Here is a 22,733-nt window from a genome sequence, read left to right as displayed (position 1 = left end):
CGGAGCAAAACTTCTATATACATGCATACAGTGATTTCAATAAACTTGGCACAAATGTTCACTTTTGTGAGGCGGAGTGTCTGTAAAGTGCAAAATTTAGGTCCCTGCGGCTAAGGTCAAGGTCACACATAGGGGTCAAAGTTCAGATGAAAATATCACTAGAGATGATAATATATCCAGATATTTTCCAGATATTGCCCACAGCATATCTCCTATATGCATATCTATAATGCTCACATCTCTGTCAAAAGCTTCTTTGACGGGCGTATATTGCGACAATGTTACCCCTGTTGGAATAATTATGTTTCTCATTTTCAGGGTAGACTGCTTTTTTCAGCAAACCTAAAGAGAACGATATGTTTCATATCAAATTGCTTGTAATGTATTTAGTGTAAATTGCTAACTTTCCTGTACATGTAAAGAAGCAAGTTTATAGTGAAAATGTTATGTATATTTAACTCAAAAATGCATATAATTGGTACCATTTTACATACTGTTTGAGATAGTGATTACGGAAAGAGTTTTTAAAAAAGCTTTCAAGCTTACTACTCAATCCGTACTATTTATTATTTGTCAATTATTAGTAAATGTAATACTTATAAATAAAATATTGTTTAAACTATGTATTTAGAAAGTTATCATAGTGGATAAATACGTTTCTGGCCGTTTCCATATGTCTGGTATAATTTATGTCACTAACTTTAGGTTGCGAGGCTGCCATATTCACACTGAAAGGCTGCCATGTTGCCAACGTATCCAACGATTAAAAGGATAGGGTTTGCGATCTTACGCTTGTACTCCTGTGAAACTCTTTTCCCATTCCGGATCCCCATACATTATCTATGATATACATGAATTACTCTTACAAACTGTGTAAGCATTTTACTCGTGCTTACTTCCCTTGCATATTTAGAATTGACAAATCGATTTAAAATGATATGTATATGATTGTGACAAGAAAAACAAATATTTGTGTTCTTGATATTAAAAGTACGTTCATGCCGGAATCATTTGTTGTTTCTTCATGAATAAATACTCTGCCTCATAACATTTTCTTATCAGATTATTAAGATTTTTTTTTTAAAAAGTATGAGTTATTTTGCCTCTTCTTATTTCTGTATTATGTCTTCTATAATTATGCAGACCGAGTACAGCTATATATTTGGTTCGGTTGGAAGGTAAATGGCATATGGCTCGCGTCCATTTTTAAACTGCTATAAGTATCCGTGCACCTCGTGCATTAATCAAAGCGAAAGCCATCACTTTAGTAAGCTGTATGCAAAAGTTCTATACTTATAGCTCAATAACTTTATAATTTGTGATCATGATATCCATAAAATAGATATCGAGCAATTAGATAAATGAAGACTGGGCAAGTACATTTTAGAAATTAAGGGTTAAATCTTCTTCACACGAAATATCAATGTCCTGATTGTATTTCGAATTAACAACGGTGAGCATGAATGTCAAGGACATAAACCAGGCAGCCACGTAAGCACTTCAGTCTTGTAAATACTAGTCTTTCAACAAAACAGGTTTTTCCTATAGGTAAAAAATGCTTAAAACTTAAAAATTGTGTTGATGAAAGAACAAAATAAATAATGACTCATGTATAAACTGTTTATTCATCTTTTTTTGAACATTTATTGTTTTATAAACAATGTCATACAAAAAAACATATTACATGGAATAAAACGCAACTATAAATAAATAAAACAAATTTCAAATGATATCAAACATACACAAACAGATATCTCTAGATAAAGTCTCTTTTGACCAAGATTCAAAATCCGGCTAAAAACTTTGTATAATTAGAATTATAAGTATTAATGTAAGTATAAGAATCAAGTATGAACTCTTTGATAATGACTGGAATATTCCATGAATGTACAGGGAGACCACGTGCAGTCTGACAGGGCTTCCTAGAATTAAAATCCCCCATAATAAACAATGGACAGTTCCATGCTAAAAGCAGGACGAGTTCATTTACAAATGTCCAGTAAAAGATTAGCCCTCTCAGTGCTGGAACCAGAATCCCTTAATTTTAGAATGGACTGCTCCAAATCCAAAGCAGGGCAAATCTATTATACAAATTCAGGAGGTTAATGGTTAATTTATAGCACAAACAATCAGCCGAATTAGTGTTTGATAAAAGGCAAAGCATTCAATACAATATTCGAATATCAGCAGATGTTGAGCATCAAGATAAAGCTCTTATAATATTTGTTTCAACTTCATTTGTGTTTCTTTTTTCTATTTCTCTTTCATAGAAACTGTTTTAATACAGGATATAAATTTTGGAAGTAACTGTATTTATGTATGTTCTTGTAAAGTAGGAGCAAGTTAATCTCATTTTAGATTTCGTACAGTTTTTATAGATACATTAATTGACAAATTCATTATGAAAATCATGATACATGTATATTATACTTAAAAAGATAAGATTTTTAGTAAAATCACGTATTCATTAATTTATTAAAACCACGTATTCATTAATTTATTGTGCCAGGCTAACTGTGTCTCCCCATTTACTGATAATTTAGGTAAGAGAGAAAATATACATTATAGGATCAAAGCAAATGTTAATGCACATATTCACCACATTTTTCTTCCAGCATAATTAGTATTCAAAGTACTTTTTATAACATTAAATGTTGCATATTTTCAAAATCAGATTCAACCATGCATGTTTAACTGAAAACTGAAGCTGTAGAACAATGACAGCTGCCGAAGAGCGTTATTTTAGCGACGTTGTATAAGCAACGTTAATTAGTAGCGTTACGACGTAGCGATACACAAAGTAGCTTTACAACGTACTGTTATAACGTAGCGTTCAAATCTTTGAATTGTGACATAGCATTAGTATTTGATTCTTCAAATGTGTTTCCCCATAATAAAAGTTTCAGTTTTGGATTTGATGACGTCACAATTCTAACCCTGTATTTCAGGTTATCTGACGTAGCTTCCGGGTTCGAGTGTTCCCGTCCTAATCTGTTATAACAGAGTTTAAGCATGGTTAAAGTAGCGTTCCCTTCTAAAATATCTAACAATTTTGAGAATCCATCGTTTGATATGCCGCACATGTTAAGTCCTAAAGTTTTGATATGTTTATTTCTATCCAGAGCATTGGAAAGCTTTAAAATTCCTTGGTCCCCGATGAAATTCACGCTCAAATCTAGGTTCCGGAGCGACTTATTTGTAAGGATCACATCAGAAAGGATAGAGCACCCTGCCGAGGTTATTCCGCAGTTTTCGAGATTTACCTCCCTTAGACAAGAATCGTCCTTCAAATGGCGTAGAAACATTTCCGCTCCAGTATCATCTATGAAATTTCTGCTCAAATCGAGTTCAGTAACTGTTCTTCCAATTTCAATTCCTTCTAACAAGAAGCCACATCCTATCCAAGTTATACTGCCGCTTCGGAGGCGCAGTTTTTTCAAACAGCGATTTTGTTTCAACATACCGCTTAAAGCCATACATCCACTATCTCCTATGTCAAGAAAACTTAAATCAAGATCTATCAAACTGGTGTTCGTTCTTAACGAATCTGCTAGAAGCTTGCATCCTTCACTGTCTATCCCTGTTGAGGACAGATTTAACTGTCTTAATGTCCTATTTTGATACAGAACATTCGCCATGTACACAGCCCCACTGTTTCCTATGTTATTAAGTCTCAGATCTAAAACACGTATACACGAATTCTGAGCCAAAGCTCTGCTGATATGTTCCATGTCGGATCCACGAAGATGAGTTTTTCCAATGTGGAATTCTAGAATGCAGTAATGGTCTTCAATGACCGTAGCAAGAGATCGAGCTTTTTCTAGACAAAGAACATGGCCTGAAATGGATACCGTTACCATGGGAAGACCGTTGGTAATTATATCTTCGCTAAATACACTCGACGCTTCGCTTGTAAGAGATTGAAAAGATTGGAATGAAAGACGGGAATTTCGTTTGTAGGACAACAGATCTCGGGAATGGCGTTTGTTTTCAGAATTTCGAAGTTTTTCCAGCTCGACAACTGATCGCACTTTACCAGTTTCAAGACTGAAGTACACCACGTCGAAGGAAACCGTTTTCTCGTCATCGAGAATTGGTGACGTATCACCGTTAGTTATCTGAACTTCGTAAATGACGTCATAAACAGCAATCATGGCGTCTAAAACGGCAGCAACAGTTGTATAGTCCGTCACACTTCGTAAAATATCACAAAATTTCAGGAAAGAGACATAATCTCTATCCATAATTGATTGCACAATGGTGTCACACAATTGTCTACTCTCGTACGGATTTCTGTAGGCATTTAAATCACTTTCGTCCATCAATCCTGCGTCTGCTAATTTTTCAATGACAACAAATGGGTCAATCTTTTGACAGATAAGTTCAGCGGCACTTTGAAGTATAAGAATGTGTCTGTCTCCAGCCGTAATCTCGGCTGACTTTTTGCGAGGCCTTGGTGGCACTTTTCTTGTTAGCTCTGGCGAGACGATTTTGATTTTGCCAGAGGACTTTGTCGGCTGTCTACGCGTAACACTCGGTCCAAGTGTGTAATTTGGCAAGGAACTACATTTTTGAGAAATTGTCAATGGCACAATATTTGGTTTCTCGGGCAAATTTAAAGTGATTCCTTCTGAATCAACATTTTCATAGTCTTTCGCGCCGTTTTTAGCATTCTGAATGGTATTTTCGTCTGCTTGTAAACTTTTGACAGGTGGGATGTTTTCTTGCGTATTCAAATCATGTTTCCCGTCAACAGTGACAGGCGGACATGGCTTTGGTGTCTTTAGTGAGTTGGCACGAAGAACAAAAGCTCGTGGAGGTTTAGGTGGAGGTCTTAAGCTCAAACTTCTTGTGAACTCGCTTTTCTCCACGACATCCGGAAGCTGTCCGTCCAAGTTTGGCAAAGACGAATCCATCTTAATCGGTTTGGCAGACTTCGAGCTCCGTAAGGTCATCGACTTCCAGAACTTCCAAGAGCGTCCATTACCTTGGTTCGAGTCTTTCTTGACTGTCTTTAGGCCATTGTTATTGTTGTTGTTGTAGTTGATGATCAATGGAATTGGTTTGGATATATCTGCAAGTAGATTTGAGAAATTGTTCAGTTTAATCTGGGACTTGTAACAACATTAAAGGTTGACAACTCTTTAGCTGTATATATGTAAATGTACATGTCATAATAATCATATGCCTATTGTGCTTTAACATGTGAGTTTGTTTAAATCATCTCCAAACATGATTGTGTGCCTATCGATTTTTAATTTAACTTTATCAATGGGTCATAGTATTCACATTATACCTAAATTATGACGGAAATTACCGGAAAGTTACGATTGTAGATTAGTTTCCGTAACATTTTTATCTGAAATATTCTACATTTTTATCAAACATTACCCCGCCTATAAACATATATTACAACACACAACTTGATTTATTGGTATCTGAAGTATTTGAACAAACACTTGAACTTGTTTGAAAGTCTGTGATAAGCTAATATTAAGTACCGTCCTTGAAAACATCAACTCCAATAAACTTTAAATGAACATTTGTGAAACTTTAATAAGTCTTACAATGTACTAACATAAAAATGCGTTTGGGTTGGGGATAAGGAGTTTAGGGTGCCCAATCGCTCAGGAAATGTTTCTGCTTTTGAGTTTGCTTTTTCTTTCCGATTTTGTTTTGTTGTTTTTGTGTGTGCGTTTTTTTTATCTCATTTTGTAACGTTGTTCTCCTATTTTTCATACAAATAATCGAATAAAATGATTGAAAAATTACGAATTTATGAATTTCTTTCGTTTAATGTTGTAAGTCAAATGTACGCTAATAAAAAAGGCGGTAAGACTTAAGTACCATCACTTTGAATCTTATATAATTATATACACATGCAATATTTTCATTTAAAGAATCAGCAAAAGTATGTCATTTTGAATCAATCACATATTAAATAAATCGATTCTACACATAAATTTCTTGAAACTAAAAATGATTTGCTCTCAAATCTTTAAAATATGATAATACTTTATCATTTAAACAAACTTAAAAATATAAAACCACGCAACACTGGTCACAAAAAAGTAAATAAATCACATTTGTTATTTCATATCATCATTTCACAAAAGAACGAAATGTTCTTAAATGACGAAATTTATTATTTGAATCTTTTTTAGATGAATGTAATGTTTATAATCGTGCGTCCGTAAGTATCGCTTGAGCTATAACAACAGCATCATATTGACATATTAAAGAGGTGATATTTCAGTGCATATACATCAAACGTAGCCGACCACAACAATGCATGCAACATTTTTACAGCAGACAGGTATGTTGCCGAAGAAAATATATGTTCGGCTCATTAAGAAAATGCATTTGCTTAACGTCAAACCTAGGCCATTATCTGCTCATATACAAACAGAAGGTGATAGAAACGCGTCCGTTATACAGAATTATACTTGATTAGCTGTGAAAAAATGTCGGTACCTGCCATAGACACGCTTTCACGGATTACATCCAAACGTATCGAGTAATGGCGCTTTCTTGGCAAAGAATGGAAATCGTACATCTTGCACGGGTTCCGTATGACTTAAATCCGTGCAAATAAAATCCAGATGCAAAACTGTGTAATAAAAGTCAGTTTATCCTAAATTTCTTTCAATTAATGATCAAAGTTTTTATTAATGAGATTTATTTTCAACTATGCAAGAAACACGACTATTAGTTTCTGAAAAGTCCCGATTCGCGAGTAGACCTTTTAAATATAGTTGCGCCGGAAGTGAAGGTGCGTCGGTGGCATCAGAACGTGGCAATTGTTACGTAGAAAGTTTGTTATTGTCGGAAATAGAGGCAAGTAGATGGTTCCAATTTAGATCACGATTTGATCAGCTAACAGATGCTATCGAACCGTACTGGAGAAAATTAGGGATAATTATTTCCGTCCGAGGTTATGCCAAACACCGCATTAATGACAAGTACCTCTATTTTACTATAATAATTCTCATACGAATTCTTACAAGTTTTTTAAAACACCACTTCCGGTTGTTATGACGTCATCGCTTAAAAAGAGCAAGATAATCCGAGATAAAATATTCAAGCAATTTAGAAACAATGCGTTTGCTTGGTACTTGAGAAATCATAAAAATTGGTTTCCTGATATAAGATAAGATCTATGGCACATAAGAACACTGAAGGAAATCTCTCTAGCATTTTTATTGAATATGTTTACATATTAATATCACAATTTTTTTAATGCGCTCAGCGGCAAAATAAAATATTTAAAGTTTGGGCGACCACTTTTACATACATTTCGTCATATGTTTCTTTTTATTATTCATTTATTTATTATTTATTTATTTATTTATTTATTTATTTATTTATTTATTTATTTATTTATTTATTTATTTATTTATTTTTGCTGGCTTGCATTCCTCTATAGCCTTGACCGAATTCTTTGAATATGTGAATTAGTAAAATGTACTTGAAAAACTATCGCATATTTGGAGTTCGTGGTAATGAAATCAAAGTATTATTTATGTAATAAAAACGCTGAGTACGTCAGCGAGATGGTATAAGGCATATTCTGCCTCCCATAAACCAAACCTGTTATTACACTTCAAGAGGATCTCTTAATATTAATTACTATACGGAACAACTTAGGTGGATCCGGCAGATTGCTCACAAAAATGTATGTAATTATCGTTAACATTGTCTCGCGATTAACCGTGAGAATTTTTCCGAGAAAGATAAGACAATAAACTATAAGATCATCGGATGAAAAACACTGATGATGAAGGGAGAAATGATTGAATTGAAAATTAAAGTAAAATCGATTGGTAATCGATTAACATTTTATCAAACAGATAAAAAGTTTTCGTTTTGCTAGTTTCGTACTATTTTGAGCTCACTGAGTTTGGATTAATAAGTTACAGATTATATATCTGCACGAGAGAGGCACATGTAATGTCTAGAGTAGAACTTATTAAGGTCAAAAAGCCTAAACATATAAATTTTGAAATTCTTACAATGGATCAAACGAAGCAATTAAATTTAAAACTTTGCAGAATATAAATATAAATAAAATAAATATACTCATAATTAGATTGAATATCGATTATTTGTACGATTCTAATCCAGATTAGAGTGAAAAGTGTTGCAACGCTTTTCATTTATGTTATTAATTTTTTTTTTTTTTTGGGGGGGGGGGGATATATTCTGGTAAAACATTTGGAGGGAATGATCTGAAAATTTGCATACAATTTATTGGTTCATACATTATCAAATTGTTAACAAATCTCGGGAAAATATTTCTAACCCCCGTCATGTCAAAAACCCTCAGCGGAGCCCCTTTAAACAAAAACAAAAACAAAAAACGGTATTTCCATGAAAATAAGATAATGCTGCTAAAAGATAGTCGGCCATAATAACTATACAAGTATTTTATCAGCAGCTTTCCCTGTACATTTGTAAACTGAGTAAAGTATAAAAACACAAAGATGAGCAGAATTTTCTCAGAATTGAATTACTGCAGCCGGTGATGAGGAATTTCGGAATGCAATTTAGTGCACGTGCATGAAATGTTTATCTTTACTCTCGTTTGTTTTCTGTAGTACAGAGGAAAACTATTCAATGCCAGAAAGGGCGTATTTGTAATTAATAAGAAATACAGACAAAAACTTTTGTTGTTGTAATCTGCCCAGATGTGCCATGGCCTAGTGTCTTATTGTCTTATTGCCTGTCTTAGAGATTATCATTATATTTGACTACAAGAACCGGCTTTTTGGTACGAAGTTACCTTTCGTCCCACACATCTGAGGTTCGACAGTTAACGAGCCGTAAAACTTGGCGTAAGTCTCTTCGAGTATTAGTTAATTTTCATGAACTCCGACAGCACGACAACTTCTCTTTTAAATACAAATTGTTTAAGTCTACTGTATGTACTTCTTGATTTTGACCATGGATTTTTTTAAGTCGTATTTATAAATCTTTTAAATCGCGAGCTTATTAGGTCATAAGTTCAACCAAAACAAATGCACACTGTGTATCGTTTTATTGCAGGATAGCGTGCACGAGAAATATCTTAAGGGCAAAATTAAATAAATGTACCAGCAAGATAACAAATCTGCTCCGCTGTTACTTATATACGCCTGCTGGCGGCAACAGATTCTGGCCTTTGTGACCCGTGCAGACCAAGATCAGCTGGCACATCCGTGACGTCAGAGCATCGTCGGCACTGTTCGCTATACAGCCAGTACATATTTTGAATTTAACCCTAAAAATGATTCATTTTACTATAAACTGTTGTAACATTTAATTTCAAACTCGGTGTTGTCCAATCATAGAACATTTGGAGACCTTCTGATCGTGTTGTGTGTTAAAGTTTCTTACTCGTTCTGATGGCATGTGACTTTAGATTGGCACTAAATAATCTATTTACGTGTCGTACCCAATATTAGTCGACCTTATTTGACAAAATAAACCTTGTCTTTGTACGATATAGTGATTAAATATTTCAGCTTCAATGGCGTGTTGGGATAAGACATCTCATATTTATCAAGGAAATTAGCGTGACATACACAAATATATCTTTTATTACCGTTATTAAGATTTTAAATAAGCGGATCGGGGGTCAGTCAAGGGAAAACATTTGAAGAATAAGTCGTCAAGGAAAACCTTTATATCGCGTTATTTTACAAAATCACCATGTTTTTGTTGCGACGCATTTAGCATGACAAGACGTTCTTCAACTTCTTTGTTATGAAATGTATACACGATAGAAAGATTTTGTCCAAAGTCTAAAATCAAGAAATCTGATTAACATTTTTGAAATATTGAGGGAAATATTGAGGGAAATATGTCTCCACCGAAGTACAAAACGTTAATATTTGGTCAGCTTTATTACAGACCAACCACAAAAACATCCAACTACGCTATCTTAATGATCGAAACTATTAACATACATTTAAAACTTTTATGCTATCAATATTTGACAGATTAACCCGAAACTTATCTCCCTAGCTCTGTACAAATGTACATGCATGGTCTTATCGTACTCTTAAATCTTCGATCTTCTTCATATCTTTTTTACTTCAATTTTCTCCATGGTTTTAGAGGATTTTAGGATGGAATCCGATGTTATTAAAAAGATTGTATTTAAAGATATAGAAATACGTTTAAATGCCGATTACACGGCTCATGATTAATACGAAATTGCTGACAAGTTATAGTGTAACTGGTAAGAAGTAATTTATAAATATTTAACGTAAAGATGGTTTTTAAATATTTGCAAGGCCCTTAAGGAGTAGATATGGTCAGCAAGGTGTGTTGAGAGAAGTGGCCACTTAATTGCACACTAAAATTCTGTTCAATTTTAAAATACTTTTACCCAGCTCTTTTCAGGTTACAAGAAAAGTGACAATTCCAACCGCAATAACGGAAAAATATCAGTATTTGTGTTGTGTCTAAGGGACCAGCGGTCGTGCAAAGACACCGGAAACTCCAAATTCAAAATATCTCTTAGAAATAACCATCACACTGCAGAATGTATTCGAGACTCTGATTTCAACTTGTTAATAACCCATTAAATTTTGTTTTCCATCTACAACTGACGTTAAATCTATTTTTCAATGCTAGTAAAGTGTGATATTTGTTCTGCTTGAATTAAATTAAATCTCTCTAGAAGCAAAGATGTGAAGAAGATCTTTTCTAGATTTTTTTTATTGTTATTATCATTTTACACTAAAACGCCTTTAAGCGCAACACTGCTTACGCAATTTGTTGATATTTTGTAAACTTTTGTGCATTTAGGTTTTGTAAAATAACATATTACGTATTCTGATCACATAGTATTAAACAAGCAAAACATAATTTCTTTACAGAAGCCATAAATCAAATGTTAAAAAACACTGACAACCAGATTCAAACGTGTTCCTACCAGTTTTATTGCACATAAAAAAAGTTTGTTTATAAATTTATGATGTGTTCTTTTTATCTGAATTAATAAACAAACATATATTAGTACTACATATATTGCCTGTTTAATGATATAATTTATAATAAAAGTTTCCGTACATTAGAGACAGCTTTAGTGAGCGTCTGATTACTTCTAAAATTTGATAAATGTTATATTGAAATAAAAAAAATCATATTGAACGCCAAAAGATTGTAAAATAAACATGCGACAAGAAAAAAATGTTCGCGCTTCGTTTACTACCAAAATAATGCAGCTAGATTTCGTGTGCTATTTTGTAAGACTGCAAATTAATTAGTTCTGACTTTCACTGCAGATGTTCAGGTTGTTTAGAGAAGAAAATACATATCTGAGATAAGTTTATACAAGTTCTAGCAATGAGCATGTTGTATTGTTAACAAGACACCGCCCGATTAGAAGCAGATGTCATGATTAGTAGATTGCACAACATGATTATCTGGCCTTGACACGCAATGCTTGTCAAAATTATGAATATGGATTTTTGTACATAATGTTATGTTCTAAATATAAACTACCGCGACTCATTGACTGAAATATTCATTGACATTGTTTTATAAATAGCACATAGTTAATAAGTATTAAGTACATTATATTTTCTTTGTTCTAAGAAGCACAATCTTTGTTCTAAGCGGCACAAAGAAATGACTGTCAGCTGCCACGGTGATTACCCGTATCTACGAGAATAAATTAACGAGGACTTGGTGAACAAAGGTATGATAACAGGCCCGATAAATAAACAGCTGGTCAATCGATCTGTCCGAATAGATTCCCAGGTGATTTGTGATTCTTTGTATAACAATACTGACAATATACTGATTGGTAAATAATGACAATATTTAAAGAGTTGAAAGGTGAATGTCATAAGTTGAACTAGTGCATAAAATCCACTCCTGAATTATTTTTTTAAAACTTGTTTTGAGCTATTTTACCTTAGATCTATAGTTTTATCATTGTCAATCATTAAAGATTACGAAAAAAATAGCTAGTATTAACAAACTGGTTAACCTCGTCTAAAAATGTAGCTTTTCATTTGATTTTACATAAAACTTATCGTTTTAATCGTCGAAAGTTCGTTTTCTTTTCAGCGAAAAAGATCTACCTCTATGTATATAAATCTTCCGAAAGTTGTTTTTGTAAAGCTATTACATAATCATATATTAACGCATCTATAAATCTTGTATTTATATGATGTAATTCATAGTTAAATCTTTAACCACAAACCGAAACTTAAGGACCACAAGTATCTGTGACAGAGGGTTAAAAATAATTTCCGCCCACATTAAAACAAAATGTCAAGATTTGGAAAAGTGTTTATCTACGAAAATAAATGTTCCAAGTTTTTTAAGTGCTATACTTAATGGTTATATCCGTGTTTAAATCGTGGCCAACACAGAATTGTAGAGACTTTATCAAATCAACAATGATCAGTACAAAACAAATTGTTTTATGGTAATATGGACCTCTCTGACATATCATAACATACATGTATAATTACAGAAAAAAAACCCTTCAAGAAAAGCCATCTTTTACATTCAAAATGTTGAAGCGAATAAACCGAACATTTAGCATGCTTTGTCCAACCAGTACTGGTGTCATATGAAGAAACATGGACCCGATTATGGCTCGAAAGCATGATCCTTGGTTTGTAAGGCAGACACGTTAACCACTAGGCCACCCTTTGATTAATGATTAAGATTGGCAACCATTTAATGATTGTAACCACTAGGTTTTTATTGATTAATATTACGAGTCCTTAAAATATTTATATAACCAGCTGATATCACCAGCATTTTAATGGTAAATATAACCAGATTTTTTAATAAATAATGATTATCAGAACTTTTAATAAACACGAGAAGAACGTGCTAAAGCAGGTGTAACAGATCATAAAAATACACGAGGTTTTATCTTGTAGGCAGATATTCATTGAGGTAACCCTGTTTACAAGGCCCTTGAACATGAATCCGCCACAATGGACTACCTATCAATCAAATTGATAAAAACATTATGAACATGTTGAAAGGTTCGTCTGATTATACCTCGAGATACCGACCAAGATATTCGGCCTACTTTAAACCTTGTTTTATTATTATATAGGGTTGTTCCAATATTGCTAATCAGAAACTAATTTGCCACAGTGTTTACAAAATGTTGCATTCTGTTAATAAATACTATATACAAAGTGCCGTTTTGTTATCTATATGGGCTAAATGGTAGACTATGTAACTTTATGTAACTAAATAATATGTCAAGTAAAGTGTCTATGGTGAATTCTTAATGAGATTTTTATTCACTGTATTATTGATAAATAATACATTAATACAAATATTTATTCAATAAATAAGAATTCAAACCAACGGCATCTATACATGTACTGTCTAACGTCTGAAAAAGTTTAATATATATTTTTTACACATTTTTTTTTATCAAATCACTGATTTATGCGAATGGCGTCTACAAAGAATATGTTTAGCCTTTAGAAGTTTAGTTATTAATCATGCGGAAAGAATTTGTCGTCTGCGATGACAATTTATGTTTCAAATAATTTTAATTTATTTACCTGTAAACTCCTCTGTCGGGGTTAACTTCTCTTGTGGTTGTACAATTCCGATTGGTTTTGAAACAGGAGCACCATAAGGCAACTTGTCGTCTTCAACTGGCCTGTGACCTTGACCCCCGCATGACAAGGTGCCGCCCATCGTTTCAACTTGTTAATGAATGTCGTAAATTTCCCTGGCTGCAGACGATGAGTCGTCGTACACTCTGCAATTATAAAATGTAGATCAATAATTGTATCCTTGGTGCACCGGTGATTACAGTAATCATTGTAACTGTGATTCATTATAAACAACCATGGCATTTTAACACACAGTAACAGAGAGCTAAAAAGTCCACAAATTCTATTGTTAGAACACTACATCCGGCTTGCTTTCATTTAATGATTAAATGTTATACCTATATCAGGTAAAGGTATCTAATCTTTTTTCATATCACATGAACAAGATGTCATACCAACTAATCTGAAAAACTCCCGAGAAAAAAATCGAACTCTTTACAGCATTTACACTTCCGGTTAGGTTTAACAATGTATATGTGTACATACATATCCATGTAACCATACGTTTTCCTATCAATGTGCTACATTATTTTAATATCACACACGTTTCATTAATTTGCTTCTATAAAGTGTTGATTCTTCTGGTCAACTTTTCCTTAAAGCAGTATAAATCACCGGAAAGACGATGGAAAATGTAATTACGAGCTTTCTGGAAGTCTGGGACCAGTTAAATGTGTCCGTCCTGGTAATTTACAGCGCTCAATATTTGCCCATTACTAGTTTGTTAATATAACATGTACAATAAATGTAACAACATTTTTCTTCGATATTTCTCATAAGGGAGGTACGCGAGCTAGAAAAAATTGAGAGAATGCAATATCGAATATCTCTGATCATTAGAGACCATACGCCTTCTCATCACACTAGTGTGTTGTTTTTCCTCCTATTTTTTGTCATTAGTGCAACAAGTTATTATCAAACATTTTGTAAACTGAAACAATTGTCACGTCTAGACTAAATACAATCAATAACGACGGTTTCAAAGAAAAACCTTGTATCGATCTATTCCGGAAATTCCAGAATGCTCGGTTTTATTGGCTTTTACAAGCTTTTGATGGAAACCATCTGTTTTCACACGAATTTTAGGGTAGAATTTTTATGTATAATATATGATTATAAATAATTTAACTAGAGAAAAACCAATAACCAGTGATATAAAATATTATGTTTAGTTGAGTAAAGTTTGATTACCACGCCCGCTTTAATGCTACAGTTAAATTTCATCACTTCTGCCATCATTTAATTTTATAGCTAAAAAAAGTTCCTTTATTTTAGACAGTTGACCTTTTATCACAGGGTAATTAACGTACAATTTGGTTAAAGAAAGGAGAGGTGTGAATGAAAACTGTATCGTTTAATGAAGCATAATTGCAGGCTAAGAAACACATACTGTCATTGCATTATTTAATACCCATATTTAAAACCTAATAAAATCGAGAGAGAAAAAAATATGGCTATTTAAGCCTTATTTAGGTCAGTTCACATTAACAAAACTGTCGTCTGCTACAAGATATAAAACATTTTAGTCCCCGACATTTCTTGTTTTTCAACAATGTAACAACGTGTAAATTGTCACTAAATTACCAATTAACTCTGTACTAGGTCGTGTTGGATAAATTCCTGCTTTTCCTCTGTAACAATGAGTCATGGGTTTAAAATCGTGCAAAAACAAAATACCAGCTATTATTATATAACATTATGTTATATTATATCATAATTTATTAATTTCCTTGCACTTTGTCATCATAATGTTTAATCATTTATTGCGGCAGTTTTGTTTCCTTAATGTGTCATTTCACATATTTTGCTCCCTTTTCAGACTTTTAGTTTCTCTTTTTTACTTTAAAGTGTTCATATATAACTGGGAGAGGAAGCTATCTTGAAAATCGTATTGTGCTATTGTCATGCTTTGAAATGGCTGTTATTTTACTGAATCATCTTATGTAGTAGGTTAAGAGAATACAGGAAACGCGCGACATTTAACGAAAATTACAAAACCCAGCCATAGCACGTGAAAAATAACTTCAACATTCGGAACACCTCGCCAGTTATTAAGATTGACGGAAAGGGTCAAAAAGTTGCGATTGGCATAGGCCTATATTTCACGAGACTGGAAAGCGTTTTACTATGAATTCTTCCAAAGTTACTCAAATAATGTAGCTAACAATATACATGTATTTTTCTACAAAATAAACAGAGGTACATGTATAAATGGCCTATATTTGATCAGTGGATTACAAAGCTACCCTATAATTACGACAATCAGACACGCTATTCCTAGTTCAAACACTGATCAATTCATTTCCTATCTATTTACAGCGAACATTTCTATTTTTCCGTAAATTTCGCACGCGATATTAGCTACATCAGTCAGTCGATGGATGTTGAATTATTTGTCATCCAGAAACTCCAGGAATCGACCATCTGACACCGAAACTGAATTATATTGCAACACAAATATGCCCTCGTGCCCTTATAAAAGCGCTTTATTTTTTACTCAATTAAGAAGGGATAAAAGCGGGAATATTTCTTGTAACATGTGACATGTGCAAGCTACTTTAAGATCGATCGTTACATATTTTACCATAGACATCGTTAGACGTTAGCTATATAATGACATTTTATGATATTATACATTAACCAACGGCTGATCAATATGTTAAAGATCATAAAAACACTACAAACAATTTATTTAGAGTTGTATGTACTTAATAGGATAATGAACAAACTATGCCTTAACACAGCCTTAAGATAAAATAGCAGAGAAATCTACAGCGAAATTGAATAAAAGATGAATTAAAAACATTTTCACATACATGTATAAATAAAGCTATTTATAATAGTAATACATGTTTACCAAATCGATACATCAATCGATGATTTCTTATAATACAAAACGTTAACTAGTATTGTTTTCTTTTCTCTACATAAATACAAAGTTTAATAGCACGTGCCTTAAGCTCATAAGCTGTAAGTTGACGAAATTCGATACATACCTACATAAAACTAATGCTGTCTAATGTATTTTTATAATTCATATACATTTATCTTTCATCATAATATCATGTTTATTCACTGAAGTAAATCCAAAAAGTGTTTTTTCTTTAATTCACAGTTTTTATCCAGTTCACATTTCATGTTCATACAAATTGAAAATCCTCTTTTGATCTCTTACACTTCTTTACAGTAAGATAGTTTTATTGTACGAGTGTCCTTAATGCACGTATAGGTACGGTAGTCTCAAATCACGAATGTAAATATAATGATATTTCTATCATCTCTCTGAGCATACTTAAGCCCTACACACTAAAATATCCATGCTTCCCCTGAAACGAGCTTCTATCTAATAACCGTATCTAATAAAAGATCTGACAATAACCCGACAATAAAATAACACTCATGTGCGTAAATAACTCAACGTGCCAGTATTTTCTGTAAATAATGTGAGAATATTGTGTCGTGAAGTTTTATACATGCGCTATCATTGAAGAGATACTACCAATTATCGCGGTATTGTTAAAGGTAATTTTTCGCCACCCGAAAATGAAACTAATTAAAATTACAATAATCATCATGTCCCCAGGTGTTACATGGTGTTAGATAGTATCTCTTCTTTAATAAGCATTTCCGTCCTCAATTTGATTACTCCTTATTACCGAATTTCTAATTGTAAGCAAAACTTTTCGAAGGGTTTCCTCTAATTAAATAATATATGCCGTTTTAGCATATTTGTGGTGTTTTTAAATATTTATTTTCGATTTATTTAATTCTTTAATATCCGTGAATAAGTTATTAATAAATACTGTGTCACCATTTATGGATTACAAATTCGTTCATAGAAATAAAGAAAATATTATTTTAGTGTTGAATTTAATTGGTAATAATTCCCTATTTATATTAAACACTACGCGTAATACCTTTAAAATCCTTCTAATCACTTTAAACTAACAGGGTAATGTACATTTCTCGAGGATATACACGTAAAAATTTAAATCCTTGTTTGGTTTTATTATGTACGTGAGCTGAATTTCTAATTAGAGATTATATGAGCCGCGTCATGACAAAACCAACATAATGGGTTTGCGACCAGCATGGATCCAGACCAGCCTGCGCATCCGCGCAGTCTGATCAGGATCCATGCTGTTCGATATCAGTTTTTCTACTTGTAAAAGAGTTGTAAGCGAACAGCATGGATCCTGATCAGACTGCGCGGATGCGCAGGCTGGTCTGGATCCATGCTGGTCGCAAACGCACTATGTTGGTTTTGTCGTGACGTGGCTCATATATTAGAGAATATCACATTGTATATGCCTTCAAGTAAATTTGTCTTGGTTTTATCACCGTGTTAAAATTCCTCTGTACCTAAAATCATAAATCGTTCATTTATATGCATTTTACCATCCGCTTCGTACATGAATACTGCTTAATCTCGAAAGATTTGGATAACACTTTAACGTACCTTCTTTTTGCGTGTCTGGGCCGAAAATAAATACACGTAAACTAAAATCCGTTCTTGGTTTTTATTCTCATATATTATTCAGAAGTGTAGTTTCGGTTTATATAAATTTACATCATTTTTATACTTAGGCATACATGCATATTTACATATTAAACTTAAAGTTATAGTGTATTCCAATTCGCAAACTGGGTAGTCAATTGTAAATACAGCACTATCATTATGCAAATATGGGGGGCTGTAATTCATTCATTTATAGTGTGACTCGACCCGATAACAAGTTATTCACTTTCAAATAATGTAAACAAGCCCTGATGTCCAGTACTGATTAAATACTGCTTAATTTTACACATGAACGTGTTTAATTAGTTGACAGAGGTAAACACAATGATATAAATGTTGGTCGCTGAAGAAGAGGTCATTATACTATGGGAACCATGCACCACAAAACCAAAATGACCAAAGATGAAATACTAGGAACGGCAGCGGGTATCTATGTCTCTGATCACAGCAACTTCACATCTCATCGCTGCCTTTTGAGTGTTGCGTGATTTGTTGTTGTTGTTTAATTAAAGTAAGCAAATCAATATATGGGTATATATTTTCTGCTTATAAAATCGCATGAATCAATAGTTTAGCTCATATTCTCAGATATCTTTAATTAATCCACTTCCTGGACACATCATACTCGTGTCTACATGATCCAAGTTTGGCTCGAACCCACGATTCCTGGGTGAGAGGAATCCGCAGATACCTGTCATCATGTTATTATTCTATAGCCGAGACCAACAAAAATCTGAAGTTCAAATGGATATTATGTTGTTTTAAAGACCTATATAATTATATTTTTGTATTCAAACAACAATAAAATATCTAAATAATACAAATGTAGTGATATGTATTGTCATAAAATTCCTTAAGAGAAGTTAAGGGAATTTTAGATTAAAAAACAACAACAACAATAACTTAACATATAAATGATATAGCTATAACAATGTACACACAATTACTGTCAAATGCGTTACTAACGGGAACTTAATATTTTGTAGGTTAATTACATACATTTGCATAATTCATGTGAATATAATTTGAAAGTCATAAAGAAGATAATTTCCTGGTATCAAATGAAAACTTGTACAAATTGCGCTGTAAATGTCACCTTTAATCAATATCCGTTTGAACTGTTATAATAATAAGGTATGTCAATTACGTTTCTAATTATAGACACATCAAAGGCAAAACTGACAGGCAAAAATTATATTTGTTATACTCAGGTGTCACCTTGACATAAAAGTAACATAGCTAATCTTTCTTTCGAAGACTTACGGTTTACTAAATGGATATAATTTAGATATTCAATACGTTGATTTAATAATCATGCTTTACTAAAGGGGGACGACTCAAAAATTTAATGTGATGTTCTAAATAAAGGGAGGTAATTCAAACATGACACTTATAAAAAGGGAGGTAATTCATAAATTAAATGTGATGCGTTTTCAGAATGAGATGAGTGTTTTTTTCTCAGTCTTTATTGCATATCCAATACCATAACTGATTTCAAGTCAAGTCAAATAAATTTTATTTATAAGTTGGATAAATCAACAATAAACATAAGCTCTGATGAGCTTTTTACACATATGTCTGGCCTTTTTATCAAATGCACAAAAGTACTGGGCCTGACCACATAAATGAAAGCAGCAGTCTATGAACAAATTAAGTATAATTTACTTACATACAAATGCACTAATATAACCTGTAGAAAAAAGTGTGCCTCAAACCACAATATTTATATGCCAGACTCAATTAATTTAAGCATATAAAGTTACTTTAAACTCAAGATGTATACAATTCTTGTTGTATTCACTTACTGCAGTTAAATATTTCCAGTGACAAAATTTCTTCACCATAAAATCTACACAGACAATGCACAAAGCAAAATCTACATAAATAATACATTATGATGACTGAATTAATGGAATATTTAATGACAAAGCAGAAAATAGACATAAGAGATGTTTTAACTTCATTTCCTTGGAGATTTTATCTGGTATGCACAGGCAGTTATTAAAAGCAATTGCCATTTTCACTTTGTGGTTTTGTTAACTAAATGGTTTTGAATCTGATCATGTGCTTTAATGCTTGCACCATATTACTCTTTTTCCCATAAAAAATAAATTTAAATTATAAGGAATGACAAAAATTCCTGAGCATTAATTTTGTATATTTTTTATCAATTTTCATCAATGTTTTTTTCAATTTCAATTACCAGACTATTTTAAAGTAAAACCTTGACCCTGCTTTAAATCTGAAATTGTCATTTATTAGTTCAAGGGATTTTGAACATTAAACAAAATTTAGCCTGGCCACTCAGCACAATGTCAAGGTTGTCTAACCCCTACCTAATCAGGATCAGCTGTTCTGACAGATAAAATAATCCCTTCAGAATGCCAGGGGGAGAAATGCAAATATCCCTACAGGACCTTAATTTTTCTAATTCATATTATCAGATAAGTGGATTACAGTAAGAATTTCACCAGAAGGTACTTGTTAACAACAGAGCACATGTCAATGTTTATGGTTAAATCTATTGTTATTCAAATTAAAGGTCAGAGTAGGAAATCTATCATTTGTCTTGCCTATGCAACAAGTGTTGTATTGAGTATTTTTATTTGTTTAAGTCGTCAGACCAAACAAATAATGGTAGCGAAATTTCAGACTCTAATGCTGTTAATTGCAAATGCCGAAAGTAGTCCGCTTTTTTGAAGCGGTTACTTCCCTTTATATGTACACTAACGCCGAAAAATTCAGGGGAGATCACTGCGTAAAGTTAGTCAAATAACAGGCACATTAATTTTCAAGCAAAATAATTCCCGAATGGTCGAAGATTTCTAATATTGTTTTATTCTTTATAGATATACATGCTTATTATGAGTAAGCTCCATGATTATTTACATCTGTGTTAAACAACAGTTAGCATCGTTACAAACCCTAATTTAGAATAATATGGTTTTCTTCAGGCCGTTAATATATAAATTCACCGTGGCCGAGGGGTTTACGCGTTCGCTTAGGAAGCGAGAGGTCTGGAGTTCAAATCCCATTTAAGGCAACTCATTTTTTTTTCAAATTGTTTAAGTCAAATAAACATTGGATTGAATATCAGTGTTGCAATTAGTCTTATAGCCAATTTACTATAATTAAAACGCTGAAAAGCATTGATGGCACTTTACAAAAACAAATTGGTTTATAATCTCACAACTTGCACCTTTCTTACATTCTGAGACCCAAACAAATTCAGCGCCTTCTGTGCTTTGATTTTTTATTGGATTTCATGTGATACTAACATAGTATAGGTCATATGGCGACTTTCCAGATTTACTGGTAGAGGAAGACCTCGGGTGCCCCTCTGTGCATTATTTCAGGCACAAACAGGGTTTAAGTATACCGGTAACCACCGACATTCAGTAAGCTAACTGGACAGCTCTCTTTCATGAAAGAATCCAAAGACGCTTGCACAGATTAAACCTACAGAGCTGACAGGCAAAAGGTTTGAAGTTGACAACCTTTCCCACTCGGCCACGGATGCCCCTAAGTTGTAATTGAGCAAGGTCAACCTGTACATTACATGTGATCTTACCAGACTGTATACTGTTAGCTGTTTAATACTATCATTTGCACATAAAAATTCCCCTCACAAAGAATGGACAGTTCCTATACCAAAGCATGGCAAGTACATTATTTATGTTACTTGTTAAAGCAGCACGCCTCCAGATTCACGAGGCCCAATTTCATGAAAATTAAATGTATTTAAAAGTAAGATATTGTGAAGTGGACTTACAATAAAGTAAATAACCAAAAGAGAGGTCAAAATGTGCAAAAATAACTCTTAACTGCGTTAGTCACACAATAGAAATATGGTGAAAAATACTACAAAATCAGTATGCAGTTGCACATAACATGTGAATTACAACTTGAATCTTTTTACTTTTCTTAAAATTTTTGTACATGTTTCTACAGTTTGTTTTTCTTGAAATATTTTGGCTTGCTGCGCATCTGGAGACATGCAGCTTTAAAAAATACTTAGCAACTCTCCTCCCCCATTTTCATCAAATAATGAATATCAAAATATAAGGCATTTTAATATTTCTGGAGTAAACACACACACAATCCACTGCTACCAAAAATAAACCCTTATGTCATTAACTTTAACTTTTGTAGATAGCATGATGTGACAAAAATATTACAGACCGGATATTTCAATTACATTAATTCTATTGAAGTCAGATCCCCATCATCACAATCATCAATTCCGAGCCCAAGCTTCAATTAATTTCAGCGACAAAGGCTATCTGAGGCTTCAAAGAATTACGATGATTTTCCACATTATGTATCAGATAATCGAAGTGTCATTTTATGGTTAGGCTTATACTTCATGTGATGTAATAACATTGACTTGATTACAATGTTATACTTTTGACATTCAATATAAAATCAATATTACATGGACAATATTATAAATAAAAGATGCTTCTTGTTCTCGCTAATGTATTGTGGTGAGGGAACCAGAAAGGAACCAATCTAGTAAGTGACACTCAGTCAGAAGATTAAATCCATTAATGGAAGAAACTTAATGATTAAACCTAGAGAGGAATTAGGAAGGTGAGAAGGTTCGTGGCATGATTTAA

At 33.0% G+C, this 22,733-nt stretch overlaps 1 protein-coding gene across 4 annotated transcripts; it reads right to left on the bottom strand.

The window, feature by feature from the left end:
- Positions 1 to 1,597: 1,597 nt before the first annotated feature.
- LOC132730855 (NACHT, LRR and PYD domains-containing protein 3-like) lies at positions 1,598 to 18,494 on the bottom strand. Of its 4 annotated transcripts, XM_060716927.1 has the most exons (4): positions 17,513 to 17,628; positions 16,592 to 17,027; positions 13,539 to 13,741; positions 1,598 to 5,074 (listed from the first exon to the last, which is right to left on the bottom strand). In XM_060716927.1, the coding sequence occupies exons 3-4, from the start codon at positions 13,675 to 13,677 to the stop codon at positions 2,820 to 2,822; spliced, it is 2,394 nt and encodes a 797-aa protein (XP_060572910.1). In that variant the 5' UTR covers positions 13,678 to 13,741; positions 16,592 to 17,027; positions 17,513 to 17,628; the 3' UTR covers positions 1,598 to 2,819. The 4 variants fall into 4 exon arrangements, with proteins under 4 accessions (XP_060572910.1, XP_060572911.1, XP_060572909.1 ...); XM_060716928.1 differs by lacking the exons at positions 16,592 to 17,027; positions 17,513 to 17,628 and adding an exon at positions 18,055 to 18,494; XM_060716926.1 differs by lacking the exon at positions 17,513 to 17,628 and having other exon boundaries at positions 16,592 to 17,480.
- Between the last annotated feature and the right edge of the window lie 4,239 nt (positions 18,495 to 22,733).

The sequence above is a fragment of the Ruditapes philippinarum genome, unplaced genomic scaffold, assembly GCF_026571515.1.
Source record: "Ruditapes philippinarum isolate M1 unplaced genomic scaffold, ASM2657151v2 ctg827_1_1_1_1, whole genome shotgun sequence".
Taxonomy (NCBI): Eukaryota; Metazoa; Mollusca; class Bivalvia; order Venerida; family Veneridae; genus Ruditapes; species Ruditapes philippinarum.
Note: the sequence above shows the minus strand (reverse complement) of the source record. Positions and strands in the feature narration are given on the sequence as shown.